The sequence below is a fragment of the Rattus norvegicus genome, chromosome 8 (genome assembly GCF_036323735.1).
Source record: "Rattus norvegicus strain BN/NHsdMcwi chromosome 8, GRCr8, whole genome shotgun sequence".
NCBI lineage: Eukaryota > Metazoa > Chordata > Mammalia > Rodentia > Muridae > Rattus > Rattus norvegicus.
In genome coordinates this window covers 110,462,423-110,487,941 of record NC_086026.1, presented here as the reverse complement: position 1 = coordinate 110,487,941, position 25,519 = coordinate 110,462,423, and the positions used below count along the sequence as shown (strand labels likewise).

General features: G+C 46.7%; 1 protein-coding gene and 1 pseudogene across 2 annotated transcripts in view; both read left to right on the top strand.

Annotated features, from left to right (window-relative positions):
* Positions 1 to 17,745, top strand: part of Pccb (propionyl-CoA carboxylase subunit beta) — a 50,026-nt gene extending 32,281 nt beyond the window's left edge. The window contains exons 7-15 of one of the 2 annotated variants that reach the window (NM_017030.2): positions 965 to 1,073; positions 4,059 to 4,179; positions 5,045 to 5,126; positions 12,380 to 12,503; positions 14,824 to 14,931; positions 15,081 to 15,181; positions 15,522 to 15,620; positions 16,243 to 16,342; positions 17,445 to 17,745. In NM_017030.2, the coding sequence (NP_058726.2) occupies positions 965 to 1,073; positions 4,059 to 4,179; positions 5,045 to 5,126; positions 12,380 to 12,503; positions 14,824 to 14,931; positions 15,081 to 15,181; positions 15,522 to 15,620; positions 16,243 to 16,342; positions 17,445 to 17,566 (966 nt within the window). In that variant the 3' untranslated portion in view covers positions 17,567 to 17,745. Of the gene's footprint in view, positions 1 to 964; positions 1,074 to 4,058; positions 4,180 to 5,044; positions 5,127 to 12,379; positions 12,504 to 14,823; positions 14,932 to 15,080; positions 15,182 to 15,521; positions 15,621 to 16,242 lie in introns of both variants that reach the window. The other variant, XM_063264921.1, reaches the window with a different exon arrangement.
* Positions 17,746 to 18,591: 846 nt separating this feature from the next.
* On the top strand, positions 18,592 to 24,790 carry Rpl19-ps8 (ribosomal protein L19, pseudogene 8; annotated as a pseudogene).
* The last annotated feature ends 729 nt before the right edge of the window (positions 24,791 to 25,519 follow it).

Genomic DNA, 25,519 nt, shown 5'->3' with positions numbered 1-25,519 from the left:
CAGTATGGTGGTGCACACCTGTAAACCTAGCAGTTATAAGGCAGAGGCAGTGTTGGCCTCATGACCAGTCAGAATCTCAGTCGCTCCATCAGTTGTCTGTCTGTCTGTCTGTCTGTCTCTCTTTGTCTCTTTCTCTCCCCCTGCCCTTCCTTTCCCTGCTGCCCTCTCAGAAATACCAGAACACTGGCTAACGGGTTTTCCCAAAAACAGCCTCACTTAAGGTAGTTCACTGTGTCTCGTCTTCGTGCCTCACTTTCTTCATGGAAGTGTGAGGTTGCAGGAGGTTTTAAAAGTTTTAATGGTAGAACCTTGGGAAGAGCTACAAAACAAGCACACAGTACACAAACTGTGTGTCAGGGCTACTGTGACCCTAGGTTTGCCACACTAGGCAAACCTAGTTAATATAACGAGACCCTGGGTTAATGTAATGAGACTGAAGCAGACAGCAGTGTTCTTCTGAGAAGTGTGTGTGTCTCAGTCCATATTCTGTTGCTGTGAAGAGACACTGTGACCACGGCAACTCTTATGAAGGAAAGCAGGTTCCTAATTAGGGCTGGCTCACAGTTTCAGAGACTTAGTCAATGTGACAGGGAGCATGGCAGCATCCAGACACTCCTGGAGAAGGAGCCACATCGTGATCCACAGGAGTAGCAAGAGAGAGACTCTGGGCTTGGCATGGGCGTCTGACTCCTCAAAGCCCACTCCAGTGACACATTTTCTCCAGCAAAGCAACCACTCCTAATCCTTCCAAACTGCGCTACTTCCTGGTGACCACGTCTTCAAATCTATGAGCCTCTGGGGGCCATTCTCAGTTAATCCACCACAGTGTGGCTCAAGAAGTCTTAAGGTCCAGCCTCTTCCTGCCACTCTTCTCTGTCACCTCCCCTGCATTTGTGGTCTTGGTTAAGTGAGCTCTGAGTCGCTATGGTGACTTGATTTTGACACTGTGGACATCTGGTTTCAGGACACGTCCTACCTGTTTATCACTGGCCCTGAAGTTGTGAAGTCTGTTACCAATGAAGACGTGACTCAGGAGCAGCTGGGTGGTGCCAAGACCCACACCACTGTGTCAGGTGAGAGGCATGAACATGGCCTTCCTTCTCTTTGGAGGTGAGAAGAAGGCATTGCAGTGCAGAGAGGTGAAAGTTATTTTTAAACTACCACATCGCCAGCAGCACTTACCTAGGAAGACTGTGATTTACACCCACAGAAGTGTTAGCAGATCATAGCCTCAGATTTAAGTGGTAGGCTCTTACTAATGTCCCACACCCATAGCCCTGGGCCACACACATGCTAGGCTAGCGATTCTCCAAGGTCCCTCATCTGTAAAATGATCTTAGAACTGTCTGGGTGGTCATAAGTAAGTGTGACTTATCTACGTTCAGCTGAACTTGCAAACGAATGCTCTGCAATGCTATCTTGGGACTTTTACATTTGGCTTTGAGGAAAACGTTATTTTAGTCATACCCTCCTGGATTCTAGCTGCTGGAAGTATACACAGTCACGAGCCAACTTTATTTCTGGGTGTCTTAGGATTTTATTGCTGCGAACAGACGCCATGACCAAAGCAACTCTTAGAACAATATTTAATCAGAGCTGGCCTACAGGTTCAGAGGTTCAGTCCATTATCATCAAGGCAGAAGCAAGGCAGCATCCAGGCAGGCATGGTGCAGGAGGAGCTGAGAGTTCTACATCTTCATCGGAAGGCTGCTAGGAGGAGACTGGCTTCCAGGCAGCTAGGACAAGGGTCTTAAAGCCCACGCCCACAGTGACACACTTCTTCCAAGGCCACACCTCCTCCAAGGCCACAACTCCTCCAACAAGGCCAGACCTAGGCCAAACATATTCAAATCACCACACTGGGTATTTGCTAATTTTGGACAGTTCATGTAAGTGGGGTCATACAACGATGCTGTCCTTTAAATTTTTTCATAGTGTATATTATACAATGTTTTTGTGTCTACATTCTTGTATATGTCTGTCAGGGATTTGTTCATATCTACCCCATTTCCCTCTCTTGTCTCTCTTTATTGATTTCTTTGCTCTGTGTGTGTGTGTGTGTGTGTGTGTGTGTGTGTGTGTGTGTGTGTGTGTGTGCGTACACTACATTTTGTGTGAATTTGGCAAGGGGCACACCACAATACCCATGTGGAGGTTGTAGGACAACTGGTGGGAATTGGTTCTCTCCTCTTGCATGCGGTTCCCAGGGATCAAACTCAGGTTGTCTGGCTCGCTCACAGGTGCCTTTTCCTGTTGATCCATCTGAGTGGCGCATGCGTATGTCTTTTGAAAGTCTAGATGCCACAGAAAACATTTTTTTGAAGTGGGGGATGGGCACCGGAGAGAAGATCTGAGGAAATGATAAAATTGTATTTTCAAATCTAAAAACAGTCTTTTGTGACTGGTTTCTTTTACTGATAAACTTTTTATGTTTTTTTTTTGTTGTTGTTGTTTGTTTGTTTTGTTTTGTTTTGAGACAGTGTCTCACTGGGTCTCCTGATTGACATGGAACTCACAAGGAGGTCAGACTGGCCTCACACTTGGAGTGACTGTCTTTCCTTTGCTGGGATTATAGTCTTGTGCCACTGTTACCTAGTTTACCATGTATTTTTCAAGCTTGTCATTCATTTCAATGGAGTAATTTTCTAATGTATAAATGTATAACTATTGTTTAAATTTCTTATTTTAGAGATGGGATCGCACTAAGTTGCCCTGGCTATCATTGAATTCTTAATCCTCCTGCCTCAGCTTCTTGAGTGCTGGGATTCCAGGTGTAGGCTACCATTCACTTTTTTCATTCCTTTTCCCCAGTAATGGAGACTGCACCCAGGGCATCCAGCATGTTAGACAACTGGTCTACCACTGACCTGGAGGCCCAGCCCTAATATGTCTTGTTAATCTATGGATAGACATTTGAATATATATATCTACACACACACACACACATACACACACACACACATATATATATGTATATACATATACACACACATATATATAAATAAATGTTTGTGTTTATGACATAATATCCTGTTATAAACATTTGTGTGTGGGCTTTTGTATGACATTTTATTTCTTGCTGGCACAGGCTTGGGTACGAGTGGAAGAGCTGTTGATCCTCTTGAAGATCTGCCAGATTGCCTTCCAGAATGTTGTGCCAGTTTATAAATATGTTTTGAATAGTAGGAGTCAGCCTTGTTCAGAATACTCCTTTCCATTTATCAGATAGTCAGCCAGTGCCTGTGTATGAAGCACTGTGGTGGGAGCTAGGGATGTCTGTGGAGACAACATAACCCTGTCTGAAGGGCAGTTACCGTCTAGTGACAGAGGCTGGCAATACAACATATGAGAATCTCAAGTAGTGTATTTGAAGTGAAATGGTCTGTGAGAAAGCACAGGCCACCAGACATTGGGTTGTTGAGGTTTTAACCATGGGCAAGGTTAGGGCTCACCATGATGATGTTAGATGAATGGACTTCAAGGGCTTCCCTGTGGCTGTCAAGGGAGATGCACCCAGACGTGGGCAATTGCTTTCACAAAGCTGTGGGGTTGAAGAGTGATTGGCTGCATTTGTTTCACATACAAATCTCCCTCTGGCATCTTTGAAGATGGAGATGCTATGGGGCACTGTTGGAAACAGATGGTCCGGAAGAGTTCTGCCTAGACCCTTGCTTGGCCAGTTTCTATTTCCAAACACTTCCCTAGGCTTGACCCCTCACCAGGGCCAAGGGTGTATTCCTTTCCCTCCATGAGTAAGCCCCACTGTGTACCAAGCACCCTTCTCAGTAAGGCAGTGAGTGGCTGTGGGGGAGCTGGCATAGTGTAGTGTCCCACTGCTTACAGAGCAGCGAAGTGTGGAGGATCTTCCCCTACAGTGCAGAGAACGTGAGGGTATGGGCTGACAAAGGAATACCACAAGGCCATGGGTGTCTATCCTGAACAGGACCGAGGACAGAGCTGCCATCTTGGTTGGTGGCAGCCAAGCTGGAGAAGCCCACAAGCATCTTCATACATAGGTGACCACCAGTCCTTGGACCTCCTTCCTCTCTGTTTCTCAGGTGTGGCCCACAGAGCTTTCGACAATGACGTCGATGCTCTGTGTAACCTGCGTGAATTCTTCAACTTTCTGCCCCTCAGCAACCAGGACCCGGCTCCCATCCGAGAGTGCCATGACCCCAGGTGGGTGGCCGTGGGCTTGCCGTTTGCTGGCTTTCTGGGCCTCTCTGTCCTGACAGGACCTTTGGTGCAGGCTGTGGAGTTTGTCACCCAGCTATGGTGGAGATGGAGGCGTCTGGTGACAGGAGCAGTTGTTGGTGATTTCCGTACTTCTCTAGTTTCTGATGGGTAGCTTTGGGAGAGGCAGAAGAACCACAAATTTTTGCTAAGACTTTTGAGTTGTCTAAACACGGAGATGGAAAAAAAATTTTTTGTCCTTATAAGGGACAACCTAAGTGATGTAAAAATCATGTCCCTGAGGGAATGTGTTTGTGTGCACTGTCTGGCTGAGGGCAGTGTTTTGCAGACCACCTTGTAAGCTGCTGGGTTCTCCAGGGAAATGGGCACAAGATCTGTCTTGGTGTCCCTGCTGTGCCACAGGGCAGGGTGTGACGGGTCTGTAGTGATTGTGTCCAATGGGCCTACAACTTTGCTGCCTAATGGGGCTGTGGCTGGTGAACCTTCTGGGGGGCTAGCCCCACCTGTTCCTCTGCTCTTCTGTCTTAGATGCTGCAGGAAGTTAGAGTAGAGTCCCTAGGCTTTGTCCTGTTCTCTACAGTGTCCTCTAGAGACCAGACTGTCTCCTGCACAGGAAGCATTCAGGAAGGGTGAAGGCAAAAGAATTATGGTCAGGAGTAATCTTATGTTTTCCTTTTTTTTATAAAAAAACCCCACATGTGTTAGAATTGCACTCAGGTCTGCTGAGTGACGTAGTGACGGGGGCAGTGAGGACTCATGACACAGTCAGCGTGCTGCTTCTGTCCTCTCCTTCTCAGCTCCCACAGGAAGACAATGGTTTCTACACTCACTCCATCTGTTTCTTTTCTAGTGACCGTCTGGTTCCTGAGCTGGATACAGTTGTCCCTTTGGAGTCAAGCAAAGCCTATAACATGCTAGACATCATACATGCAGTGAGTGTCCTGCCCTGTCCTGTCTGGTCTGCCCTAGCTCAGCCTCGGCCACCATCATTGTGCATGTGCTTAGTGGGTTGTAGCGTGCTTGGTCTCGATGTTTGCACAGGTCAAGTGCAGTGGCCAAGGACCACGAGACAAACGTTCTGGCAGGGGCTAGTGATGTCTTAAGATTGACTTGAGGGTTGGGCCCGCAGAGCTCAGGGTGTTTAGAAGGCATCAAGGTGCACAGAATTGATGCCACATCCTGGTCCGGAGTGAGGCAGGGTTGATGCTGTTGGGTGATGCTGTTGGGTGATGCTGTTGGGTGATGCTGTTGGGTGATGCTGTTGGGTGATGCTGTTGGGTGCTTCTGGTCAGGATGCAATGTCTCCCTAGAGAAAGGGGAATGTGTGTGAGGCTCAGGGTGTGTGGGGTGCCTCTTCATGCTGCAGCTGTGCCCTGGTTTGATCAGTGAAGGCAGCTGTTGGGCTCTGGGTGCATCTGCGGGTGGCAGTCCTTCTGCACATCCCTGTGCTTGCTTCAGTGGTTCTGTGGGCTCACCCTGGCCTGAAGCTGTGACCTACTTCTAGTCCCTTGGAGCGTGCAGGAATCAGCAGGCATGGTCAGGCTGCCCCATCTCATGGCTTGTTTTATATCTTTGGGTAATAAATCTTACTATCAACTCCTGGGGGAACATTCATAAAAAATTTTGAATGAAGACAGAAGGAAAACATTAATTTTGACAAAACAAAAACATTACAAATAATTGGCTGGTATGGTGGCTCTGCAGGGATAAAGGTCTCTACCACCAAACCTAATGACCTGAGTGAGCCCCAGGACCTCACGGTAAAGAGAACTGAATTCCACAGGTGTTTTCTGACCTCCGTATACAAGCTGTGGCACACACACACACACACACACACACACACACACACACACACACAAACACACACACACAAACAAACATACACAAACACACACATACCACACACACAAACACATACACACAAACACACACACAAACACATACATACATATACATACACATAAACACAAACACACACATACACACAAACACACACAAACACATACATACACACACACAAACACACACAAACACACATACCACACACAAACACATACACACATACGCACAAACACACACACACAAACACATACATACATATACATACACACACAAACACATACACACATACACACACAAACACATACATACATATACAAACACACAAACACATACACACATACACACAAACACATACACACACAAAACCACATACATACACACACACATAAGCACAAACACAAACACACACAAACAACACACACACAAACACACACTACACACACACCACACACACCACACACACATACACACACAAACACACATACACCACACACACAAACACAACACATGCACAGACACACAAGCACACATGCACACACACACAAACACATGCACACACACAAGCACACACACATGCACACACAAACACACATACGCCACACACACACCACACACACACAAACACATGCACACACAAACACACATACACCACACACACAAACACACAAACACATGCACACACACACACAAGCACACACGAGATGTTATAAAACTTTCTGGAGAGGTGCTGTGAAGGCTTCTCTTAGTTGACAACTTGCCTACATCTGGAATCAACCAACTCCAAGCTGCTTGGCACACATGTGAGAGATTTTCTTAATGAGTTTATTAAAGCAGGAAGACTCAACCTAAGCCTTGTCCACGCCTTCTGGTGGCAGCCCAGATGAAGGACGTGGAAGAAGGAAGCTTCGCCTTTGTCTGCTGCCCTCACTCTCACTGGCAAGACCTGCTTCTGTGACCATCACTAATGCAGCTTGTCCAGGAGCTCACTATAGACCTAAGCCCCACAGCTCTTCAGGAACCAGATTGGCACAGAGGAGACACCCAGACTTGAGAACTGAAGAGCTACCACATCCTTAGCCTTTCTGTCATCAGACAGAGGTTGTTGGAATACCCAGATCATGTCCTGTGAGCCAGACTAATAATGTCCCTTTTAGTCTATATCTGTCTATATCAGTTCTCATCCTTTATAGAACCTTGATTAATACAGATATTTCAGAGGCTGCGATACGTGCTCCTCTTACAGAAGACCCATGTTTGGATCACAGCATCTACATGACAGCTCACAGCCATCTGTAACTCTGGCTCCAAGGATCTGATGATCTTCTAGTTCCACAGGCACTGCCTGTATGGGATACACATACATGCATGTGGTATACATGCATACATGTGGTACAATACATATATGTACACACACATACATGCATACATACATGCATGTGGTACACATACATGCATTTGATACACATACATTCATTTAGTACACATACATGAATTTGGTACACATACATACATGTACATATGCTTACATGTGGTACACATACATGCATGTACACACATACATGTACACACATACATGAACACATATGTTTGGTACACATGCATGCATTTGATACACATACATGCATGTACGCATACATGCATGTAGTGCACATACATACATGTGGTACACATACATACGTGTATACCAAACAGTTATAAAAACAAATCTAGGATATCTTGAACTTATAAAGAATACTGTTCTACCTGGAAAGAACTATGTTAGACGGTTGCTAGAGGAAGAAGGGGAATAGAAACCAAAAGCAGAATTCTAACACTGAAGGAAAACACTGTGTAGCAATAACATTGAATTAAAACACTGTGTATCAAAACTTCCCAACCGTGCTTCAGATAGTGACAGAGGAATCTACGTCTTAAAACAGTAAAAATGGCAGGAATGACTAGGGAAACTTGGTTTTCATTTTAAAAATGTAGGGGCCCCTCCCTGGAAAACATTCTAAATATGTCACAGCTACAGAGAAATAAAGAAAAGGGTGATGTAGGAGTTGAGCCAGGGGCACACTTAGGCAAAGGAGACATGTTCTTGTTCCTTAACATGGGTTAGCATAAAATGCCAGTCCTTCCTAAGTTCATAATTTGAAGGCAGTCTGAAAAAAACACCTTTCTAGAACCAGGCACGTTTATACATAAGCACGTGAATCGCTGGGAAAGTGGGAAGAGTCGTGTCTTGTGGTAATGCTTTACAGCTAGCCCAGCGGCGTGGAACTCAAGAGCTAGAAAGAGGCCCAGGAGGGTTTCACTGGATGATAAAAATAGATTCATGCCCAGGAGCAAGGTTGCTTTTCTTAATAATAAAAGAGGCTGTGACAACTGGAAGGCCACTTGGGAGGAAACAGATTGAACATCATATGACAGAGGGGGACAGCTGAGCATGGTCCTGCAGGCCGAGGTCCCAGCATTGTGAGGATGAGGCAGAAGATAAGTTGTAGGCTAGCCTGGACGACATAGTGAGAGCTTGTCTATAAGAAAACAACAACGTAAAAACAAGAGAGTCAGAATTCCATATGAACAGCTAAAACAAACAAACAAAAACACCTAATTCTGTTCTTCATAGAAGAAAGTATAAGAGCCAATGGACAGTAAAGTAATAGAAAACATTTTCCATATCTGAAAATATTGATATCTGAAACAAATTTTTACAAATAAAAAGAAGGAAGACCAATATTGATAGAAAAGTCATGTAAAAACAAACCATTGAAAAGACAAAAACGGCCCTAAAAGCATTTGAGAGAATATTCAAGTTCACTCATCCTGGTGCAACTGTGGGTAGATGGCACTCTTGCCCTTCCAGTGTGAGACCCAAGCTCAAAGCCCCAGAACCTGAGTAAGACTGGACACAGTAGCAGGTGTCTGAAATTCCCTCGACAGCTCCAGCCTGGAGCTGGGTACTGGAGAATCCCTGCAAGCTCATGGACTGGCTACCTGGTATCCATGAGGGCCAACAGCAAGAGACCCTACAGAAACAAGCGATTCCCTGAGTTGGAGGGCAGCCATGGCTTGAAAAAACTGAATTGCATCGAGCTATTTCTCGCATATTAAATTGACTAGAGGTCAAGCTCGAATGCTCTCCTTGGCAAGCCTGTGGGAAGCCATCCCTCTCACTCTCTGCTGGGGGGAAGCTGGCACTGTCTTGGAATGTGTTCATCATGTGTAGTCCCCAGAGTATGAAAGCATAGAGATATTACACCACAGTTTGTAAGCACAAGAGGGTGAGAAGATGTCTATGACCTGAGTGAAGAGATGTGGTCCCCAACGATGCAGAAACTATTAGTACTGTGTCACTGTCTGTGTACAACATAGGAGATTGTCACAAATGTAAACACAGACCAGAAACCCACTTAGAGGACTGGGCAGGTGAGTCAGTTACTTTGTGTAGCAGAGTTAATTAGAAGCAAGGAATTCTGTCTCACGGTTTCATGCTCTTCATACAGACGATGTGCTGAGTCAGCTCATCGGACAGGAAGAGGTGGTGGGCACGTAGGTGGGTTCCACACAAGTCATGTCTCCAGTAAGCCATTTTCTTCAACTAGGCCCCACCTTCCGCCTGTCCCTGTCACTAATGCTTATCATACTAGGAAGGGATAAATCTACTGTTTGGGTCAAAGTACTTATGGTCTATAGCTCTATAAACACCTTCACAGATACCTGTAGAGTGAGGTTTGCTAATCTCATACATGTTTATTAGTTCAATCAGTTTAAGATTAATCATCACAGTGTGAGTCTAGTCAAAGGTATGAGAAAGAGATATTAAACTATAAGAATTTTTGATATAGTAAAACATAAAATGACTAGAGGGTTATATATGTATGTATATATGTACGTATGTATGTATGTGTGTATGTATGCATGCATGTATGTATGTGTGTTTGTATGTATAGATGTATGTATGTTTGTATGTATGTATGTATGTATGTATGTATATATGTATGTATGTATTGGTTCTGGAAATTAAACTAAGAGTCCTATGCATGGAGGACAAGTGCTTTCCCACTGAGGAATGGTCCTGGCACAGATGAGTAAATTTTGATTGTGCCCTTTGCCTATTTTACTATTTGACAATTTAAGGACGGAACTAGCTGTGTTTAATTTGTGCTGAAGGGCTTGTGTTTCACTAGTCATGTGGGTCTTCTAACCCTTTTCGCTGTGTTTGAAAATTAAATAAGTGTGTTTTGAGGAACATAGGAGTCAGAGTTGTGGTGTTGGATAGGGTATGGGGGAAGGAAGGATGAGGGTTATGGGTAGGAAAGGGTAAACTAGGAAGCTAGAATGAACTCAGTGCTTTAGACTGGCTATATATTTGTGTCAAGTCATAGTTTCCTTGTAGACATATGTTGAATGTGTGTTTGCTGTCTAGTTTGGTTCTCTATAACAGATTAGTGACACACACTGGTTTTTTTGTTTTGTTTTTAAAAATGGTTTCTCTGTGTAGCCCTGGCTGTCCTGGAACTCACTTTATAGATTAAACTGACCTCACACTCAGTGATCCACTTGCCTCTGCCTCTCAAGTGATGGGATTAAAGGTGTGAGCCATGACCTCCCAGTGGCACACTCTCTCAAATGTGAACTCCAGCCTTTGCATAGAAGCCTGGTTACAGAACTGGGCAGGAAAGAGACAGAATTGAATCTGACATTCCAGAACTAAAGTAAGGTTCGCTTTAGGGCATATTAAAAAACAACAGGCCAACATGGACAACTCAGACATAAAATAATGGCGGGAAATGTACATAATCCATAGCACAAAGCTACCCATAAACCATAGTAATAGAAATTAAGAGGCAATGTTATTCCATATATGAGAGTGTTGGCTTATTAACATTGAAGAGAAATGGGAATTGAGGAGTTGACAGACATTTGACAACTGTCATAGCTGCAAGGGAGTCGGGCAAGAACCAGTAATCTTGTGAAACTGATTGAGTGGAACACTTTTTTGTTTGTTTTGTTTTGTTTTGTTTTGTTTTGTTTTGTTTGAGATAGGTCTCTATAGCCCTGGATGTCCAGGAACTCACCATGTCAACCAGGATGGCCTTGAACTCACATTGATCTACCTACCTCTGCCTTCTCTGTTCTGGTATTAAAGGCATGCACCACCACACCTGGCAGTAGGCATCAATTTTTTGATGCAGTTTTGATAAAGAGCAGGAGAAATGTTCATCATAATTTGATTGGAAAAACAATTGATTTGATTGAGGAGAACCCAAACAAGTCCCACGATTACAGGACAGATTGACATCATTTAATGTGAGCCACTTAGAAGTTACGATGGTGGGATTGGGGATTTAGCTCAGTGGTAGAGTGCTTGCCTAGCAAGCGCAAGGCCCTGGGTTCGGTCCTCAGCTCCGGGGGAAAAAAAAAGAAGTTACGATGGTATTCCAAGCATGAGGAAATCACAAACAAACCTGAACAAGAAGTCGCTCTCCACCTGGAGACTCATTTAGATATCATGATGGATGATGAATACTGATGGGTGAAAAAGTTAAAGGGACCTGAGACTGGATCCCTGGAACTGCAACTACTCACATTTGTGTGAGATGGTATAGTGAAAAAGTGTCTGCTTTATAAGTCACTGCCATTACAGCAGGGTGTGTCCCTGTCCTTAGACAATAAGAGACTCAGATAAAAAGCATATCAGTAACTTAGTCTTAAGTGACATTATCTGTACATAGAGAAAAGGGACCGTTGTGGGAAGAACTAATAATAAAATATTAGCGAGGAATCTAAGTTAAGATCCATGGTGTGTGTGTGTGTGTGTGTGTGTGTGTGTGTGTGTGTGTGTAAAACATGAGTGCAGTACCTACAGAAGCCAGAAGAGGGTGTTGGAGGTCACCTGAAGCTGGACTTACAAGTAATTGCGAGCTTCCCAACATGGGTGCTAGGAGAGAAACTCAGGTTCTCTGTAAGAGCAATAAGAGATCTCAACCTCAGAACCCTTTTGTACTATTCATGATGATTTTTTTATGTAAGCTTGAAATAGTTTCATACCAACCACCATAATTAATGCCAGATTCACAGATTCACGTCGTAGGTTTTTGTTTGTTTTGTTTTGTTTTGTTTTGTTTTGTTTTGTTTTGTTTTGTTTTGTTTTGTTTTTACATGCTTTGCTGTGTGAGAGGGTCCTGCCCAATCCTCTGTAGCAAGGGCTGGCTGGCTGGCTGGGCTAGGCTGGGCAGGCTGGGCTGGGCTGGGCTGGGCAGGGCTATCTGTTGTCATCTTAAGGCTGTCTGTGGTAAAGTATCGTAGCATTTTTGTCTCAATCATGTTGAGCTCAAGAAGAAATTTATTCCTACAGGTGATTGACGAGAGAGAGTTTTTTGAGATAATGCCCAATTATGCAAAAAACATTGTCATTGGCTTTGCAAGAATGAATGGGAGGACCGTTGGAATTGTTGGCAACCAGCCCAACGTGGCTTCAGGTAGGTCGAGGCCCCTGAAAACTCTGGTTGGTTTTGGGGACCAGGGCTTCCTGCACAGTTGGCATCCTGTTTGCCTTCTGTCCTTCCATGACCAGGGGAGAAACTCAAAGGCATGTCTCAAAGGTGTCTTTCTCTCCTAATATTTAATGTTTCAAAAGCTCCTTTCAGCTGGACTCTCAGGGGGGTAAAGGTAATATCCCTTCTTAGCTTAGAAGTTCTCTGTTTTTAAGGGATGCCTTTCCATTGCTCTGGTGTCTTCATTTGTGTCCCAAGTGTCCTTAGCAGTTACTATAGACATAGTAGTCAGCACCTGAGACACAAACAGCATCTCTCACGTTGGGTGATGTAGCCAGATCTGAGTCACAGTTGGCTGAGGGGAAACTTTCCTCCTTTCATAGTGGTGCCATGTGGGTGGGGACTATGCACACTGCCTCCATCCACTGTGGTTCCTTATCTTTAGAAAACAAGACTCAGGCTGGTGTGGTGGCTCATGCCTTTAATCCCAGCACTTGGGAGGTAGGGGCAGGCACATCTCTGTGAGTTTGAGGCTGGCCTGGTCTACAAATCAAGTCCTGGACAGCCAGAGCTATTACCCAGAAACACACACACACACACACACACACACACACACACACACACACACACACACACGCACACATGCACACATGTCAGCGTTGCTGTCAGTGGGTGTGGTAGCACATGCTTGTAGTCATGGCACAGGTAGAGTGAAGCAGGAAAATCCCGAGTTCAAGGTCGGCCTGGGTTGCATCAGCAAGACCTGCTTTAATAGAAACAGTAGCAGTGACAGAAATCACACCACACGGCCAGTTTTCTCATAGCGTTTATTACATCCCCTGTGGGCAGCATAATGGACGTTGTTTTGTTTGTTTATCTCTTTATAGTTAGCCCTGGCTTGCCCTCAAACTCACTGTATAAACCAAATAAGCACTTACCTTTGCCTCCCAAGTGCTGGGATTACAGGCCTGCACCACCAAACCTGCCATTCTCTGGTTTCCTGTTGACTTAGCTAGTGGAATGTCAAAAAGCAGTGAGTGGGTCTCCATGAGCAACCTGGAACTTATGTAGACCAGGCTGGCTTCCAGCCTGCTGTATCTGCCTGCATGCCCGTCTTAGCTCTGGGCCTCATTCCTGCTTGTCCTGGTAGAGCTTCTCTCTCACCATCAGATATCACAATATAATTTCCTTGGCTGGCCACCAAGGGCTCCCCGTGTACCCCGGATATGATCCTTTGTAGAACTGTGAACTTTTTTCTTGACTTGTGACTATTCAATTTCTCCCCTCCCCCAACACCTCCCAGTATGGAAGTGACAGGTCTCGCTATGTGGCTCTAGCTGGCTAAGAACCTGCCAGTTATACCAGATGGGGCTGAAACTTGTGGTGACCCTTCTGCCTCAGCCTTCCAATCGCTCAGATTAAAGTGTGCATGGCTGTACCTGGCCCTTACTCATATTAAAAAATATTTCATGAGTATGGGTGTTTGGTCCGCATATATGTCTATTTATCACACACGTGCCTGGTGCTGGCAGAGGCCAGAAGATGGCCTCAGATCCCCTGGATGTTGGTTGTGAGTTGCCATGTAGATGCTAGGAAGCAAACCTGCGTCCTCTGGAAGAGTAGCCGGTGCTCTTAACTGTTGAGCCATCTCTCCAGCCCCACTGCTAGTTTTTAAACCTGAATGGAAATGGATTTGTATTTTCTGTGTATTTCAGTTATTTCTGTATTCATGGTTGTCATCACAGAAAAGCTTTTCTCTTACAGTAATTTTCTGTTTTCATGCATGTGTGTGTTCATGTGTGGGTGCATGTGCACATATGTACATGTGTGCATATGTGTGAAGACGAGAGGTTCATGCAGGAAGTTTCTCCATGGCTCACCTCTATATTTGTAGGACAGGGCCTGTGTCTCTCTCTGAATCTGGAGCACACTGATTACTGAGGCTGGCCTTGAGGGATCTTTCTGTCTCTGCACTCGCACCACAGCACTGGCATTCTGTGACAAAGTCTCCATGGTGCCCGACTTTCATGTGTGTGCCGGGGATCTGAATTCAGATCTCACACTGGTCACTCGTGTGACAAGCTCTTACCACCTGATCCAGTCTCCTTCCCTGGCTTCTTTTTGTTGAGTTCGGCTGTGGGTTATTACTGGTTTATTTGTTTCACGGTCGCTGTGTTTATGCGTTGGTGGACTTGATAATCTACTTAAAAATCTGCGAAGGTTTTGGATCTCTGATTATCATGTCCTTGCGTGATGGAGCCGAGGTTGTCGAGGAGCCTACCATGGACAACATTTCTCCCTGTAGGGTGCCTGGACATTAATTCATCTGTGAAGGGGGCTCGCTTTGTCAGATTCTGTGATGCTTTCAGCATTCCTCTCATCACTTTCGTTGATGTCCCTGGCTTCCTGCCTGGTGAGTCTCTGACACGGGTCGGGAGGGAGAGGTGGTCGTCTTCAGTGTGTGTGGAACTCTCTCAAGGCCCAGAGCCCCGCGAGGATGTCTCAGCTCTGAGACCTCGTGAGGGCTTTTACGGTAGCTGCTAACTCTTCCTCATGACCCAGGCACAGCGCAGGAATATGGAGGCATCATCCGGCATGGTGCCAAGCTGCTCTACGCCTTTGCCGAGGCCACCGTGCCCAAAATCACGGTCATCACCAGGAAGGTGAGGACCTCCCCTCAGAGCTGATCGCTCCCACGCTCCCAGCAGCATGGCTGAGGTGGTCTGCCTAAGTGTGACCTGGGCTGGAAGGAGACTAGGCCAGGCCTGGAGTGAATCTCTTCTAGTCAGTGCCTCCCGCTTACTCCTGTGAGATGTCTCCAGGGCTCTCCAGTCCTGCACTTGGGTTGCAGAGGTGTCCATGGCATGTACTATAAAGGGTCACCCGAACCTTAGCCTTGCAGGGTCAGTAGGACATGCCCTGCTTCCCTTGGCTTCCTGCAGTGTTTGGGGACATGATGTGCTTGTCCCTGGCACTGACGCTCAGCGTTTGGGTTTGTTCTAGGCCTATGGAGGTGCCTATGATGTCATGAGCTCCAAACACCTTCTTGGTGATACCAACTATGCCTGGCCCACAGCTGAGATTGCAGTCATGGGTGCAAAGGTAAGGACACTGAGCCTCACGTTCCTGGGCCTGGCACCTCTCCTGATAACTGTGGAAAGAGACTAGGCCAGGCCTGGAGTGAAGTCTCTTCTAGTCAGTCCTCCCCTCGTCCTCCCCTCGTCCTCCCCCTGTCCTCCCACAGCAGGCACATTGGTCTTCAGGGCAGAGGAAAGGATCCCTTGGCGTGCCCAAAGCCACCCTTTTCTGCCCAGTAGAAGCTAAACTGTGGTTCTGTCTTGGGTGACGCTTCCTGGCGTTGAAAGAGCTGTCAGGGTTGCGCTGGGTAACTCCCAGCCCTCCAGAGATGACTGACAAGTGCTCCCACTTAGGGCCAAGCCTCCCACGCATGCTTTCCGAGGAGGGTGTTGTGTGCCCAGGGCTAGTGAAGGAGAAGAAACAGCACTTAGCGGGGAACAGGTGAAGCCTCCTGGCTTCACTGACCGACGAGGAACACAGGGAGAGGGATGGGGCTGGAGCCACAGCCCAACATCCTGCCCGTGCATGGCCTGTCTCTCTGCTCCGATTCGCTGTGAAGTTCGCAATCACACAGAGTGACAGGGAGTTGCTGGCTCTGCCTGGGTTGGGATCCCACTCTGGGGAAACCTTAACTTCTCTCTGACAGGGTGCCGTGGAGATCATCTTCAAAGGACACCAAGACGTGGAAGCCGCCCAGGCAGAGTATGTGGAAAAGTTTGCCAATCCTTTCCCTGCAGCCGTGAGAGGTGGGTCTGGTGGGGACCAGGTGTTGTCCATCTGCCCAGTCATTTGCTTGTTCTTTCTAGAAAGTCTCACACAGTTGCCTTTTGTCTTTGTAGTTGTATCTGTTCCTTGGGGAGTGATGGGGCTATCCCTGGGCAGGAGGAGTTGGGTCTGCACAGTAGGCCTATGCAGGCTGCTGGTAGTGTGCTGTTTTTAGGTGTTGGTCCAGTCATCCAGCCCACCCCAGACCACCTCTCTTCCTCTCACTGTGTTCTGGGCTTAGCTAGCTGGTTCTTTGGGTTTTGCTGGGGTTCTCATGGTTGCAGTCAGCTGCTGGATTGACAGTCCAAGATAGCCTCCCTACCCTTTCAAGGTAATGTTGGCCGCTGGCTGGTCCTTCCTCACTTCTCTAGACTAGTCCAGGCTTGTGCCAGTTCTTGGTGTCCAAGAATAGCTAAAAAGGAAGGGAGCTTATGCCCAGACGCCTGGACTTGGGAATTCCTGGTGTTAAGTTTTGTCACATTGTATTGGTAAATGCTAGTCACCAGGGCAGGAAGACCCCATGGAGGAAGCAAGATTGACTGTACAAGGACCCATGGGCAGGGATGGAGAAGTTGTGAGTGGTTTTCTTGGTTTTTTAAAAACTTTTTGTTTTATCATGTATTTGTCTGTGTATGTATGATGTGTGTGTGTGCCTGCGCAGGCCAGAAGAGGGCATCGGCTCCCTTTGAGCTGGGGGTAGAGACAGTTCTGAACTGCCTGGTGCAGCTTTAGTGATCCCAATTCAGGCCCTCTAGAAGAGCAGTGGTGCTCATAACTGCTGAGCCATCTCTCCAGCCCTGTGTATGTTTTCTTAATTTTATTTCCTATCGTGTCTCTCCTGGCAGGGTGGAGGCCCTGGATTGATGCAGGAGAGGCCACATTTTCCTTGCATTGCCTAATGCTTTATGCCAGAGGTTGGGAGCCTGGAAGAGCAGGGAGGCCTCAGGGGTCCTAAGAGTTTTAAGAGCCTGGTGTTTCTGCCCAGTCAAGCGCTGCCCGCACTGTTGGCCCATGGGGCTGCGCTGTGGCTGGGATGGTTGACTTCAGTCACACACAGTGATGGCCTTGTCTTGGACTCACCAGGGTTCGTGGATGACATCATCCAGCCGTCCTCTACTCGTGCTCGGATATGCTGTGACCTGGAAGTCCTGGCCAGCAAGAAGGTCCATCGTCCTTGGAGGAAGCATGCCAATGTCCCACTGTGAAGAGATCAAAAGAAGAGAGCAACAGTGGAGAAGCTGGCCTTTTGCAGCCTACCCCTGCCTTCTACAATCATGAAAGAACGGATCTACATACCTTGGACACTGATTGAATTGCATAAAGAGTTCTTGTGCCTGGAGAAAAATTATGTGCTCTATTAAAATCTTCACTGGTGCTTTCTGAATAACTATTTCATTTTTATAGTAAAAATCTCAATCTACACAAGAAAACCAAAAAAACGGGGAGGAGGGAACCAGAATTGTAGTTGCCTGGATCTGGTTCTGGCTGACAGTAATGTGGTTAGGATTCATGTGGCCCTCAGAGGTCCACGTGTGGGAACTTGGATTCCGTGTGGAGTGGTGAGAGGGGAGATATAGTGGGAGGTGCTGAGGTCAGCTGGGCTGGGATCTGTGCTACCCAAGAGGCTGAGGTCTTTCCTCAGCTGCTTGTTGGCTGTGTGATGTCTCGATATCCCCCCACCCCCATGCATGCTCTATGGTGTGATACACCAGGAGGGTTGTCACCAGAACGTCCCCAATGGTAGTGCCTTGCCATCACACCTCAGAACTATGAACTAACCAAACCCTAAACTTCTTCATAAAGTTGATTTGCTTTTAGGATTTCACTAATAAAATCACTAGTAATAAAAACAGATTAATGCAACATACCTGTGTATTGTCCTCCCCGCCAAGGAATTAATTCAATGCTTGCATAAGATAATACGGCTTTGAAGCAGCTGCTTTCACAGGCCTCGGTTTCTTTACTGTTCATGGTAGAGTAGGCCCTGATTCCCTAGGACTTGTTGATGATTGAAGGAGGTGTCTGTGATCTCAGTTTGTCTAGAAGAATAGATCCTCAGTAAGATGCAATATCCAACATTGACGTGTGTGATTTCTAGATCCGGAAGGTGTTCCTACATTTCAAAACACCTTCGTGGGGTTGGGGATTTAGCTCAGCGGTAGAGCGCTTGCCTAGCGAGCACAAGGCCCTGGGTTCGGTCCCCAGCTCCGGAAAAAAAAAACAAAAAAAAACACCTTCGTTATGGAAATGGTTGTAACTTGTTACTAGGATTATATCATGTGCCTTGTACGAGTCTCCAGTTGTTGATGCTGTACATTTATTTTGCGTGCGTGCGTGCGTGCGTGCGTGCGTGCATGTGTGCGCGTGCGTGCGCGTGTGTGTGTGAAGCAACTGTCATGGCTCTTGTATATGGTTAGAGGACAACTTGCAATAATTGGTTCTCTCCTTCCACTATGTGGATCTGGGAATCAAACTCAGGCTTAGTGGCAGGTGACTTTACCCTCCAAAGTCCCTCAATTTGGATTTGTCTGGCTGTTTCCTGAGGTTTAGTTTGAGGTAATAACTGCCCCTTTAGAGTTAAATCGAGAGTACATGATGTAGGTTTCCCTGTTCTTGGTGATCAGTCATGTGGCCTCAAAGGTGACTCTTTTCCCTTTGTGGTTAATCATTGGTGCTTGGGGCACTCAGCCCTGTCCACCAGGAAGCGCTTCCCCTGGTGCTTTGGGTTCATTGCTGGAGCTTTCCCAGTCGCTGAGCTGCTTGGAGATTTCTAGCACCGCATCAGTCTGTGACTGTTAGGGGAGGTAGCACTGTCTCCTTGTCTGTCTGCCCTTTCTGGTGTCAGCTTAGACCTGTCCCCTTTGTTAAGTCATTGTCATTCATTTTGATGCTCACCAGGGAAGCTCCTTCAAGCTAGTTCCTCAGGCCTTCGACATCTTTTAATAATTTTCGGAGTTCTTCCTTATTTTCTGGCACCAGGGGTTTCTGCATCTCCCTGTCCAGCTCCAGACCCCTTGTTCTCTCTAAGGAGCTAAGGAGGGATGTCATTAAGAAGTGAAAAATGAAGCTGGATTTCTCATTGTTACTAGGATGTCATAGCCAGTGCCAGAAATTAGTCACGCAAATAAACGTGTGTCTGAGACCTCCTCATTATTCGTGATAAGAATACCTAAGCAAGACAACTAAAGAAGAAGTATTTTGGCTCCTGGTTTTGGAGGTGTCAGTTGCTTGTTCCCACGGTGAAGTAGAACTTCATGGTGACAGGATCACATTGTAGCGTTTGTGGCCGAAGGAAGGGCCACACATACATCTCTCATACACACCTCCAAGCGATCTGCTGCCATGATGGCAAGGCACTACCATTGAGGACATACACACCTACCTTCTATTTCTACCCCTTCTTCATGATACCATACCTTCACGAATCCATGAAGGGATTAGCTCGTTGATGAGGACAGAATCCACGAGATTACTCTCCAACAGCCTATCAACTGGTAGCTAAGTACACGTGTGAGTAGGTGCATGTATTCAAACCATTGCAGTGTTTATATGTAGGGGTGGAGTGCATGTAAAAATATATGTTCTAACATGATCAATTGTAGTACTTCTGATTCCTAGACCTATCTATGAGTCATTTCTTGTCATTTCATTCTTGTGTCTTGGCACAGTGATAATAACCCAGGCTATGATCTCAAGCCCAGGCCCCTCAGTTGCTCAGGGCTAAAGCAGATCCTGTAACTGCTCAGTGATGAGTATGAGCAAAGCTTCAAGCCTCACTCTTGTTCTTCATCTCTCACTGAAGGTGTGGTCAAGCCACCCAGTCTATAGCCAAAGGGCACGCTTCTCAAGAGTTCAGATACCTTTGTTTGCACGTTCTTCAAAGTTTTCTCCCCTTCCTGGATGACTCTAATTTCCTGGTTTTGCAGTGCCTTTGCAGCTATCCCAACTGGAGTCTTTATAGTTATGGGCTGCCACTCGGAGCTGAGCCAGGATCCACCGTTTGTCAGAGCAGAGGATGTGTGTGGATTCCAGCCCAAGGCTCCTCAGGTGTGTATCTTTTGGCTAATGCCTCATTAGTTCAAGGTTAGCTAAACATGATTGATTGTGTGTCCCCTCTTCGTACCTGACAGTGTCATCTGGATGACTGTTCCCCAAGGGCCCACGTGTTAGAGACTTGGTACTTTGGAAGTAACAGAGCCTTTAAGACATGAAGCCTTGTAGAAGTGAGGCCATGAGGTGGCTGGGTGCCTGTCACTGCCACCCTCCTTGTGCACATTTTCACTTCTGCCGTGCTGTACTGTGCTACATGGCCAGGGGCTGAACCCAGTAGCTGAGATCCTTTTAGAAAATCATTTTATCCTGTCATATGTGTCTAGGACACGTGGAGCATGTGTGGAGGTCAAAGGACAACTGGTGGAGTCCTGGGAATGGAATTTTGCCTCATCCGGCACAGAAGCAAGTTCCTTTACCTGCAGACACATCACCAGCCCCAAGATAAACTTTTAAAATGTTGATCATTGGGAGGCTGGAGAAGTGGGTCAGTGGTTAAGAGCTGGAACTGCTCTTACACAGGACCGGTGTCTGCAGCTCCCCCGTGACTATTTTGTGTATGGTAAGGTTGAAGTCCTATAAGAAATTCCTAAGACTGAGGTGGGAGGCCAGAGCAGTCCTGGAGACCCAGCATGTTAGACGCCAGCAGTGTGGAATACCTGCTGAGGGGCGAGCCAGGCAGAAAGCACAGCCAGCCCAAGAGAGTGGCTGAATGGACTGCAGCCAGGAGGCTTACAGGTGAGGGTTGTACAAGGCCTTTCCAGCTTACATCACTGTGCTTTGGATGTTGGAAGCGTAGTTACAGGATCTACTTCCCTGCTGGGCTTTGAGCTTCCTCTGGCCCAGGTCCCTTTCCCTCCCTTGGGGAAACTTGTACTATGCTGTATCTTTGAGATGTGTAATTTGTTTTTGGTTTTTACCAAAGCTTATAAATGAATTTGCCTTGCATGTCCGAGAGAACTTTCCCTTTGATCTTTTGAGCGACATTGAACTGGTTAAAACTTTGGCTGATCTAAGGTGCGTTTCGCATTATGAAAGGGGCACGAGACTTTGGGGTACAGGGTAGGACGCGTGACTTCCAAAGCTTTGCAGGCCTGTTCCCCACTCTGTGATGCTATTGGTCGAAATCGTGAGAGACAGAACCCAGTAGGAGGAAGTTAGGCTGTGAGGAGGGTGCCCGTGAAGGGATACTGGGGAGCTAGCAACTCCACGCTGTGCTTCCTCGCTGCGTGGTGTTATCAGGCTTCCTCCATCACGTTTCTGCTGTGAGGTGATGCGTACCATAGGCTCAGAGCAGGAAAGGCCGTGTGCCCACAGGGCACAGCCTCCGAATCTGAAAGCCCTTTGTACGCTTGGACTGTCTTTTGAAGTTGATTCTCTGAGGTATTTTGTCACAGTAATGGAAAGCTAGCACAGTGTTTCTGTCCCCAAAGTGGACCACACGGCTTGGGTCCCGGAACCCTGGCTGGGAAAATGAAGGGAGGGATGAAGGGCAGACGGAAGAGACGCGGGTACAGTGAAGGGTGGGTCAGGTGGCTTCTCTAACATTGCCACTGCGACTTGGGTTCTGAGAGCAGAGGAGGGGGCCAGTTAGTCTGTAGATGTCTGTAGGTGAGCAGTCTCAGGCTTAAACAACCTGGAGGAAGAAGCTTGGCTAATGGTTGCTAGCGTCTGCATACACTGATCAAGCATTCATAAACATACATACTTGGGACTCTCCAGAAAAGCTTCATTATTTCTCCGGAGCTTGGCCCATACGGGTGATGGCTTTGCCAATTTTTTTTATGAGCCAGTTGGCATTGGAGTCCTGGACAGGTCATGACCGAGTCAAAATGTACCTTCAGGGACTTTACCCACTCAGAGCTTCCCCTACTCCTTTGTCGTTCTCTTTTGAGGTAAGCTTTTAAGATACGCTTTAGATCGTCTTTCTCCTCTGTTACCATCCTAGTTGGGTTTCCCTTCTGGGGCATCCTATTGGTATCTATGGCATTAAAAATTTATCTTCTGCGTATATGTATGTGTGTAAGTGTGAGCACAGGTCAGGAGACAGTGTCAGTCTTTGTGTGTGTGTGTGTGTGTGTGTGTGTGTGTGTGTGTGTGTGTGTATACGTACGTACGTACATGAGGATGACCTGAAGAACTTGTTCCTCTTCCACCCTGTGGTCCCAGGGATTGCACCCACGTTGTCTGGATTTGCAGCAACTGCCTTTAACCACTGAGCCATATTGCCAGTCCAGATTTCATTTTTCTCTCTTTTCTTTTTTTTTTTTTTTTTTTTTTTTTTTTTTTCAGAGCTGGGGACCGAACCCAGGGCCTTGCGCTTGCAAGGCAAGTGCTCTAGCGCTGAGCCAAATCCCCAACCCCCAGATTTCATTTTTCTTTATAGATAAATACTAACATTCTGTTGTGTTATTAATATTGTTGTTATTAATTTGTTGTATTACTATGTGTGCATCTTGTTTCTCTGCTCACGTGGATGATGGGTGTCTAAGTTTATTCTGTGTCTTGGCTATTGTGGGTAACTGAATAAGTGTTACTGTGTATATGTGAGTGGGCGGATTGTTTCTATGTTGTGTGTAGAGACTCTCATGCATTATCTGGGAGTGATACAGGTGGCTTATACTGCAGTTCTGTTTTTTAGTTTTAGTTTTGCAGTATGGAGCCTCCACACCGTAAGAATCCAGCAAAAATTGGTCTTTTCTATTATATTTTATTTTATTTTATTTTATTTTATTTTATTTTTGGAGCTGAGGACTGAAACTAGGGCCTTGCACTTGCTAGGCAAGCGCTCTACCACTGAGCTAAATCCCCAACCCCAAAAATTGGTCTTTTCTATCAAAATACTATGTAACTTGTGTTCAGGAATAAATCTTATTTTCCTCACCTTGTAAGAATCTTGTGCAAATGTTTTAACTTTCCCCCACTCCCAGTAAAACCTTTGTTTAGGCAAAGGCTTCCTACTGTAATCTAGGAATTTGATTGCCTGGAGCAGTGACCCTTTTTCTCTGAAACAGTGACCCCTTTGTCCTTAATTTCCTGTGTGCCAATTCCTCTCAGACTAGGCAGTTGAATTAAAACTGTAAGCTTGGACTCCAGCCAATGGGGGAAAGACATAGTCACTACCTGACTTAGAATAAAAACCAAACACACTTTCTGCCTCAGTGTGTTTGCTCCCCTGAGCACACTCTCTCGATCATGAGTTACGTTCCTTTGTCCAGACACCATAGTAGGAATGGTGGTATCTTTCTTTATGGCCCTGAACTTATTCCTACTAATTTGGGGGCTCATTCGGGATCCTAGATGACCTGAGGGAGTGCTTAGAGCCCCACCCTGGGGAGACATGTCCCATCAGCTCTTATTTTGGTTGTTCTTGAGGACTGGGTTTCTGGTACTCACCAGGTCAGCAAAAGAACCCAGGGATGGGAAGTCTTTGGACAAGACAGGAAGAACTGACCTAAGGAAATTACTGTGGTGATCAGGATTTCTCTACACACAGACTACAGGTCAGCAATGCCGTGGGGAACAGCAGAGTATTCCCTCAGTAGGCAGGTCATCCTGGTTGTTGAGACTTGTTTTTGACATGAAACTGAGTATGAGAAACCTACAAAGGGGTTGTTGAGCACAAAATAAACCAAGATGAGAAAAAAAAAAACTAAAGAAAAAAATGGAAAGAAACCAAAGAAATGAAGTGATTTCCCCCTTCTCCTTTTGTGCTGCGTCTGCAGGTGTGAGTATGTTCAGGCTTCAGACGAGGCTTGCCTCTAGTGTCCTCTGCTGTGGTAAAAAGACGGTCTGGTTGGACCCCAATGAGACCAATGAAATCACGATCGGAAGCTGATCAAAGATGGGCTGATCATCCAGAAGCCCATGACTGTCCATTCGTGGGCTCACTGGAAAAACACCTTGGCCTGACGGAAGGGCAGGCATATGGGTATAGGGAAGAGGAAGGCTACTGCCAATGCCCGGATGCCCGAGAAGGTGACCTGGATGAGAAGGATGAGAATCCTGCACCAGCTTCTCAGGAGATACTGGAAATTGAAGATTGACTGCCATATGTATCTCAGACTCTACCTGAAGGTCAAAGGGCGTGTACTCAAAAGCAAGCGGATTCTCATGGAGCACATCCACAGACTGAAGGCAGACAAGGCCCGCAAGAAGCTACGGACTGACCAGGCTGAAGCTCACAGGTCTAAGACCAAGGAAGCACGAAAGTGACAGGAGGAGCGCCTCCGGGCCAAGAAGGAAGAGATCATCCAGACTCTGTCCAAACAGAAAGAGACCAAGAAATAAAGCTTCCCTCATGTCTGTACATGGTGGCCTGGCTGTGGCCTCACATGGATGAGTCATTAAAATAAAACAAGCCTTTGTCCATAAAGCAGAAGGAGGAGGAGGAGGAGGAGGAGGAGGAGGGGGAGGAGGAGGGGGAGGAAGAAAAGAAGAAGAAGAAGAAGAAGAAGAAGAAGAAGAAGAAGGAGGAGGAGGAGGAGGAGGAGGAGGAGGAGGAGGGGGAGGAGGAGGAGAGGGAGGAGGAGGAGGGGGAGGAGGAGGAGGAGGAGGAGGAGGGGGAGGAGGAGGAGAGGGAGGAGGAGGAGGGGGAGGAGGAGGAGGAGGAGGGGGAGGAGGAGGGGGAGGAGGAGGAGGAGGAGGAGGAGGAAGAAAAGAAGAAGAAGAAGAAGAAGAAGGAGGAGGAGGAGGAGGAGGAGGAGGAGGAGGAGGAGGAGGAGGGGGAGGAGGAGGAGGAGGAGGGGGAGGAGGAGGGGGAGGAGGAGGAAGAAAAGAAGAAGAAGAAGAAGAAGAAGGAGGAGGAGGAGGAGGAGGAGGAGGGGGAGGAGGAGGGGGAGGAGGAGGAAGAAAAGAAGAAGAAGAAGAAGAAGAAGAAGAAGGAGGAGGAGGAGGAGGAGGGGGAGGAGGAGGAGGAGGAGGAGGGGGAGGAGGAGGGGGAGGAGGAGGAAGAAAAGAAGAAGAAGAAGAAGGAGGAGGAGGAAGAGGAGGAGGAGGAGGAGGGGGAGGAGGAGGAGGAGGAAGAAAAGAAGAAGAAGAAGAAGAAGAAGAAGAAGAAGAAGAAGAAGAAGAAGAAGAAGAAGGAGGAGGAGGAGGAGGAGGAGGAA